This window comes from Mastomys coucha, unplaced genomic scaffold (assembly GCF_008632895.1).
Source record: "Mastomys coucha isolate ucsf_1 unplaced genomic scaffold, UCSF_Mcou_1 pScaffold18, whole genome shotgun sequence".
Classification (NCBI taxonomy): domain Eukaryota; kingdom Metazoa; phylum Chordata; class Mammalia; order Rodentia; family Muridae; genus Mastomys; species Mastomys coucha.
In genome coordinates this window covers 108201037-108209374 of record NW_022196900.1, presented here as the reverse complement: position 1 = coordinate 108209374, position 8338 = coordinate 108201037, and the positions used below count along the sequence as shown (strand labels likewise).

The window sequence follows — 8338 nt, the reverse complement described above, 5'->3', positions numbered from 1 at the left end:
TCTTACCAAAAAAAAAAAAAATCCAACAAAGATACTAAAGGAGGAAACAGATCATTTTCACAATGAGTGAATAAAAAGAATTTAAAAAGTATTAGTATTGTTATTCTTACTGTGTTTGTGGTGTATGTGAGTGTGGGCACAAAGATGCCAGGGTGAGGATGTAGAGACAGGGTGTGGGGAACAGAAGGCAGGCGACTCTGAGAATTGAGTTTCCACCACGCGGGTTCCAGGGATGGAAGCGACTTCCCTGGGTTTGATGGCAAGCGCCTTTACTCACCAAGACATGCTGCTGGCCCTGTTACTTAAAAGTATTTATTTATGGGGGGATGGAGAGATGGTTCAGTGGTTAAGAGCACTGACTGCTCTTCCAGAGGTCCTGAGTTCAATTCCCAGCAACTACATGGTGGCTCACAACCATCTGTACAGCTACAGTGTACTCATATACGTAAAATAAATAAATAAACCTTTAAAAGAAATATTTACCTATTTTTGTTATGTGTGTGGAGATGAGAAGATGGCCTGTAGATCTGAACTCCGGTCATCAGGCCTCTACATCTGAACTCCGGTCATCAGGCCTGTGCTACAAGCTGAGCCATCTCTCCAGCCCAAGATTACGTTCTAAACTGTAACCTATGCTAAGCTTTGATGAGGCATGTTCAGTCCATAAAGGATGAGGGGTGTTAGCTGTTTACTCTAAATTTACAAGAAGGATAATTTTTAGTAGGCTCGCTGTTTTTCTTTTTGTTTTTTTGTTTTTTTTTGTTTTTTTTGTTTCTTTATATTTAACACTTAAATGTAGGTTCTGTAGGCTGGAGAAATGGCTCAGTAGTTAAGAGCACTTGTTGCTTTTGGAGAAGACCCAGGTCCAATTCTTAGGATTCACACAGTGACTCACAACATCTGTAACCCCAATTCAGGGGATCTAACAGGCAAACATATGTATGTATGCAGGTAAAACACTCATATATATAAAGTAAAATACTTTAAAAAGAGGAGGTTTAGGCAGGATTCTCTTAAGAAGTCTACACCCGGGGCTGGAGAGATGGCTTGGTGGGTAAGAACATTGACTGCTCTTCCAAAAGTCCCGAGTTCAGATTCCAGTCTGAAGACAGCTACAGTGAATTACACCAGAGCGAGTGGGGCTGGCAGAGGTCCTGAGTTCAATTCCCAGCAGCCACACACAGCTCATGGCCATCTATACAACTACAGTGTATACATAAAATAAATCTTTAAAAAAAAAAAGTTGGGTGGTGGTGGCGTACGCCTTTAATCCCAGCACTTGGGAGGCAAGGCAGGTGGATTTCTGAGTTCGAGGCCAGTCTGGTCTACAGAGTGAGTTCCAGGACAGCCAGGGTTACACAGAGAAACCCTGTCTCAAAAAACAAACAAACAAAAAATTTAAAAATGTATTATTTAAAGATAAATAATAAAAACCGGGCATGATGGTGCATGTTTTTAATCTTAGCACTTGGAAGATAGAGGCAGAGGCAGGTAGATCTCTGTGGGTTTGAGGACAGCCTGGTCTACAGAGCAAGTTCCAGGAGAGGCAGGGCTCCAGAGAAACCCTCTCAAAACAAAACAAAATAAACACAAGAGCAATAAACAAGGGGCAGGCTTGTCTGTAGGCAGAACATACTGGAGGGACCTGAGAGAGCAGCAGTCTCCAGGGAGGAAATGGCAACTGGAGGGGGGCTCATGCCTTCTTCTGTCCGTGCGGGTCCTCCACTTGGGGAGTTCTAACACACGCCACCACTCCAGCCCACCTTACGCTAGTCGCCCGCCACTCCAGCCCACCTTACACTAGTCCTCCACCACTCTAGCCCACCTTACACTAGTCCCCCACCACTCTAGCCCACCTTACACTAGTCCCCACCACTCCAGCCCACCTTACACTAGTCCCCGCCACTCCAGCCCACCTTACACTAGTCCTCCACCACTCCAGCCCACCTTACACTAGTCCCCCAGCACTCCAGCCCACCTTACACTAGTCCCCCAGCACTCTAGCCCACCTTACACTAGTCCCCCACCACTCTAGCCCACCTTACACTAGTCCCCCACCACTCCAGCCCACCTTACACTAGTCCCCCACCACTCCAGCCCACCTTACACTAGTCCCCCAGCACTCCAGCCCACCTTACACTAGTCCCCTCCACTCTAGCCCACCTTACACTAGTCCCCTCCACTCTAGCCCACCTTACACTAGTCCCCCAGCACTCTAGCCCACCTTACACTAGTCCACCACCACTCTAGCCCACCTTACACTAGTCCCCCACTACTCTGGCCCACCTTACGCTAGTCCCCACTGCTGAGGGTACAGCTCAGTGACGAGACCTGTGTGTACCCTATCCCAGCACTGAAAACAAAATCACTATCTGAAACCAAGCTTAGTAGTAACCACCGTGTGTCCCAGCCCACACACTCATGTATCTATGTTTTCCTTTACTGTTTTTGAGTCAGGGTCTTTACTAGGTAGCCCAGGCTGGCCATATGCTGATGACCCTTTTGTCTTAGCATGCTTTTTCTCTCCACTGTATTACAAATCCTAGCACATTCATATAAATGTAATCACAGAGCCAGATGTTCTGATGAACATCTGTTTCCAGCACCAGGAGGTGGAAGCAGCAAGATTATTCCAAGTTTGAGGCCAACCTGAGCTATGTAATAAAATCTATGTATGATAGCCAGGGTTACAAAGCTAGACCTTGTCCCAGTGAAAACAACCGACATTAAAAAAAAAAAAAAAGTAAGCAAACACTTTTTTTTTTGTTGTTTTTTTTTTTTTTTTTGAGACAAGGTTTCTCTGTGTAGCCCTGGCTGTCCTGGAACTCACTCTGTAGACCAGGCTGGCCTCGGAAATCCACCTGCCTCTGCCTCCTAAGTGCAGGGATTAAAGGCGTGTGCCACCACTGCCCGGCTACTACAGAGCTTTTAAGACTCACTGAGGCTGGGCTGGTGAGAAGGCGCAGAGGGTGAAAGGCGAGGACTGAGTCCCTACGTCATCCTCCTCCTTCCACATACATGCTCACAAGAAGCCAAGTCCCTCCCTCCCATTCAACCACCCCCACACACAAAATACTAAGTTAAAACAAGATTCACTGATGCCGCACCACGTGGCCAGACCATTCTGTGTTGTGTGTGTGTTTCTGTGTGCATACACACACGGAGGCCAGAGGAGCACCTCAGCTATCATTCCTCCAGGGCCAGCCGCCTTTTCTCTTTTTTCTTTTGGTTTTTCGAGACAGGGTTTCTCTGTGTAGCCCTGGCTGTCCTGGAACTCACTCAGTAGACCAGGCTGGCCTCGAACTCAGAAATCCGCTTGCCTCTACCTCCCAAGTGCTGGGATTGAAGGTGTGCGCCACTATGCCTGTTTATCTTTTTATTCTTTATCTTACTTACTCAAAATAAATATGTAAGTTAAAAAGTAACCCGAGAGTCACTTCCTTACCCCTCCCAGTCTACAGTCTAGGGTTGGTCCTGGGCTTTGTAGCTTAAACATCACACTCACGGGCTGGAGAGATGGCTCAGCGGGTAAGAGCTGACTGCTCTTCCAGAGATCCTGAGTTCAAGTCCCAGCAACAACATGGTGGCTCACAACCATCTGTAATGGGATCTGATGACCTCTTCTGGGGTGTCTGAAGACAACTACAGTGGATTACACCAGAGCAAGTGGGGCTGGCAGAGGTCCTGAGTTCAATTCCCAGCAGCCACACATATAATAGCTCACAGCCATCTGTACAGCTACAGTGTACTCATACACATAAAATAAATAAAATAAATCTAAAAAAAAAAAAGATTATTTTTGCAGGATAGTGGAAGCACATGCCTTTAATCCCAGCACTTGGGAGGCAGAGGCAGGCGGATTTCTGAGTTCAAGGCCAGCCTGGTCTACAGAGTGAGTTCCAGGAGAGCCAGAGCTACACAGAATGAAGGTTCTAGGTGTACGACTTATTTATGATTTAAGACCTAACCTTCAAATGGTTAGAAGTGTAGCTCACTGGTGGATCAGGGTTCAGCATGCTGGATCCCTAGCACTAAATAAATCAACCTAGAAAACAAAGAATTGGGGCTGGAGAGATGGCTCATTGGGTAAGAGCACTGACTGCTCTTCTAAAGGTCCTGAGTTCAAATCCCAGCAACCATATGGTGGCTCACAACCACCCATAATGAGATCTGATGACCTCTTCCGGAGAGTCTGAAGGCAGCTACAGTGTACTTACATATAGTAAATAAATCTTTAAAAAAAAAAAAAAAGAAAAGAAAAGAAAAAAGAAAACCAAGTGTGGACTGGCACACCCTGCAATCCCAGCACCGTGGCAGCAGAGCAGGAGGCAGCCTGGGCCGACCCCGCCCATCTCAGAAAACCAAAACAGGGCTCAGTGCTAAGGATGCTTGCTTTTTTCAGACAAGTGGAGGCTGGTTCCCAGCGCCCACGCGCCCCAGTCAGGCAGCTCACAGTGGTTGGTTCCCAGCGCCCACAGCCACCTTTAACTCCAACTCTACAAGATCCAACGCCCTTTCTGGGTTTTATGGATACTCACGAATACACATACACACATAAAGAAAAATCTTAGCCCCATGCAGTGGTGCACACCTTTAATTCCAGCACCTATGAGGCAGAAGCAGGTGGATCTTTGTGATTTCAAGGCCATCCTGGTCTACAGAGTGAGTTCCAGGATAGCCAGTGTTACATAGAGGGTTTCTATCTTGAAACAAAGAAACAAAGAAACAAACATCTTAAAATATCTTTTAAAAAATCTCAAATAAATAGACAATTAAAAAAACATCAACAGACAATAAAACAATGGAATTCCTATGGCAGGGGAGCTGGGGGCATAGAACGGAAGGTTCTGGGACAGTAGAGGCTGGTGAGTGTTGTGGTCTATGGAGAACACTTACTTGGAGGTCCTCTTCTGACAGAAGGATGATGCTGGACAGATCTTCTTTCAGCTGCCTGGCCACATTCTTCCACTTCACCCCTGCCCCGCTGTCTGTCTGATCTGCCTCAAAGGACTCTTGGGAAAGCCAAGCTGTTCCCCCATCTGATATGGAGAAGATGCAGATCAGGTCAGTCACTCAAGGACACCAACACACAGCACTGCAGCAAATGTGCACGTCCTTTGGACGGGCCACTCAGAATGGTGATGGGAGTGGGGTAGGGTGGGGAGGGGGATCTTTTCACGGGAATTTACAGGAAAACCAACCCCTCACCTCGGGCCTCAGTCCCCTCCTCTGCCTTCAATCTATTTCTGTGTGAAACTGCACTGCATTATTTACACTAAGTGTGGTGGCTAACATCTTTAATGCCAGCCCTCTGAAGGCTGAGGTAGAAGACTGCAGCAAGTCAGAGGCTAGCCTGATCTACGGAGTAAGACCTTGTCCCAAAAGGCAATAAAGGAAGCAGCAGCCACTTAACCCTCAGGTATGGTAATGATGGCCAAGGCCCCACCACATTTGTCTTTTGATGATCTCTGTGTTGGGTGGAGGAGGTTGAGGAGAGGGGAGAGGAAGAGGAGTTAGGGTTTCATGCAGCACACAGGAGACTTGAATTCACTATGTAGTGGAGGCTAGCCTAGGACTTCCGACACGCCTACCTCCAACTCCTAAGCGCTGGGATCACAGGTGTCTGACCTGATGCTTGGCTGTGTTCTGGTTTTGTATTTTGTATCACCAGCACGCCTTCCAGGGGTGGGCAGGGGTGGACATTGATCCTTTCTTTAATTGGGGCAGGTGGCTGGAAAAGCCTTGGAGGAAGGCTGATTGCCCCGATTCAGTAGCAGTGGTCTTTGAAAAGATGTTTCTCTAGCTCTAGGACAAGTGCTAATCACCTCTGAATTTGCAGGGCTGCTGATGGTGGCATTAACCTCTGCTGAGACCTGTGTGCCAGACAAGATCAGTCACTAAGACGAGACATTCTTGGTCATCGCAGTTGGGGGTAGATATTGTAATTATTATTTCAATAAGGATCCAGCAGGCTGTGCAGTTTGCCAAGTCCCCTGGCTAGAAATGGCTGAAGTAAGACTCACACCCCTGGTGTCACTGACATGCTGGGTTTCAGTTGCTACGGGTCTGGGTGAGGTGTCTCGTTCATCTTCATCCCCGGGCCTTAGCACTGTGCCTGGCACACAGAGATGCTCAGGTAACATTTGCTGTGTAAGCGCTTAGACGGCCAGACAAACAGCAACCACTGGCTTGTGTAGGCCAGCGAGCTGGGACGGCTCTTGGCTACACAGCCTACATTTCTTACCCGAATCGTTATATATCCACTTCTCATTGCAGGCCAACGCCACGAACTTCGTATTGGAAGGGAGGCAGAGGAAATAGTCATCGTCATCTACTATTGTCCCGTCCTCTGCCAGGACCAGGGTGATCGGTGTCAGGGACTTATCAATGGCCAGTAGTTCACAGGCTGAGAAGAAGAAAATATTTGCCAGGTGACAAACATCCATAAGGAAATGATATATGCCCCACATATGTGCTGTTCATCACATGCCTGGTGCCATTCTAACTGCTTATCTGGTAAACACTGATGCTATAAAGGAATGACTATTATTATTCCCAATTTACAGACGATGAGCTCTAGCTCTGAGAGATTAGGGAACTTACTCAAAACCCCACAGTAATTGGACTACACACATGCATTGTGCCTACCCACAGAGGCCACAAGAGGGCGTTGGATGCCCTGGAACTGGAATTATAGAAGGTTGTGAGCCACCATGTGGGTGCTAAGAACTGAGCCCAGATCCTCTGCGAGAGCAGTGAGTGGTTTTTAGCAGCTGAGCCATCTCTCCAGCATCCTAACCTAGGAGGCATTTGAGTCTATGTCAATAAGCATCCAACCAGAGGCTGGTCTCATTACTGTGCATGCGTAATCCTGTCTCTTGCTCACTTATTCGGTGGTAATCTTAAACTCTATGTATCAAATGTCAGAAAACAAAAAGAGGGTGGTTTCTTCTCTTTGTAGCTATCTTTTTTCGCAGTTCTTCTAGACTGAAGGAAAAATACAGTATCAGCAGACTCAGAGAAGCTTGACTCAGAGTCTTTTCATTTCTATTACTGCCAGGCAAGAGGCTTTCCATAAGGCTGTCATCACCCAAAATAGAACAGCCAGCCAGTCTCCTATAGGCTCAGCTGCAGAGAACAGAAGCCTTTGGGCCAAGAACACCCAGCCAATGCCACTGAAGTGGCACTAAAGCTGAACTAACCTTGTGCCGGGGTGAAATGCAAACCTTGGTGTGACACAGAATCCCTGTCACCAGACCAAACCCTGCTCCTGGGTCTCAGTAGCTGGCTTTCAGGAAGCGCTGCACACCCCGGCACAGACTGTGAATACGTGCCCGGAGCTAGCAGACATGAAAGACCTGCAGAACTTCTTTGGGTACCTCATTTGTTGCTACGGTCTAATAACCTTGTAAGTAACGATTGAGCAGACCATCTCACTTGAGACTCCCACGAATCCTTTGGAGCAAAGCCGGAAACACACCCACTACACTGCTGAGAAAACTAAGGGTCCAGAGATAGTTACGTGCTAGGTATAGTCTGGCTCAGAACCCGACCCACGTTCCTTATTTGGACTATATATAAGAGGCAGGCACTGACAGCTCCTTTTTAATGGAACTGGTACTGACTGCGGACACCCATTCCCATCCCGCCGGGTAGCCCCAGTACCGCCTCTGTGAGCCAGAGTGGACAGAATACGCTGGACTCCGTTTGGTCCAAAATCAGGCCAGTGGGCCTGGATCTGCAGTTTCCCGTCCCCTTCACGGCTCCTCTCAATGTAGGTAAGTAAAAACGCTAGGAAACGTCAATCGCTGGACCCACGTGGGCCGCTGCAGTCCCTAGGCTCTGGGGTCACCTTCCCGGCCCCGCCCGGTCCCCTCAGCATCCAACCTTTGCTCCTCAGCTCCTCGAGACTGGAGGCTGCCACGCCGTGCTGATCTCGGCTGTGGTTGCGGCGTAGCAGACACGGTTTCAGAGGCCGGACATCATCCGGGTCTGGGGCGCTGGCTCCCCGCGACAGCTCCATCCTCAAAGTGGGACCTGGCGACTCTGGGAAATCCCAGGGTGCCCACAGCCGCTTCCCTAAGCTTTGACACCCCTCCTCCCGCGGCCCGACGGGAGATGTAGTTCTCTCAGCAAATTACGCGAGACCAAGGCACGCCGGGAGATGTAGTTCTAGTAGTGGCTAATCACAGGCGTTCCAGGGCACGATGGGAGTTGTAGTTTCTGGATTTAAAGCCAGGGGCGGGGGATTCAGTTTAGGAAAGGGGTCAGAGTTGGTGATTTCTTTCTTTCTTTCTTTCTTTCTTTCTTTCTTTCTTTCTTTCTTTCTTTCTTTCTT

General features: G+C 48.2%; 1 protein-coding gene across 2 annotated transcripts in view; it reads right to left on the bottom strand.

Moving 5' to 3' along the window:
- Dffa (DNA fragmentation factor subunit alpha) overlaps positions 1–8103 on the bottom strand; it is a 17720-nt gene extending 9617 nt beyond the window's left edge. For both annotated transcript variants that reach the window (XM_031379480.1, XM_031379479.1), the window contains exons 1-3: positions 7888–8103; positions 6245–6406; positions 4897–5039 (exon numbers count right to left, since the gene is read on the bottom strand). In XM_031379480.1, the coding sequence (XP_031235340.1) occupies positions 4897–5039; positions 6245–6406; positions 7888–8023 (441 nt within the window). In that variant the 5' untranslated portion in view covers positions 8024–8103. The remainder of the gene's footprint in view (positions 1–4896; positions 5040–6244; positions 6407–7887) is intronic.
- Between the last annotated feature and the right edge of the window lie 235 nt (positions 8104–8338).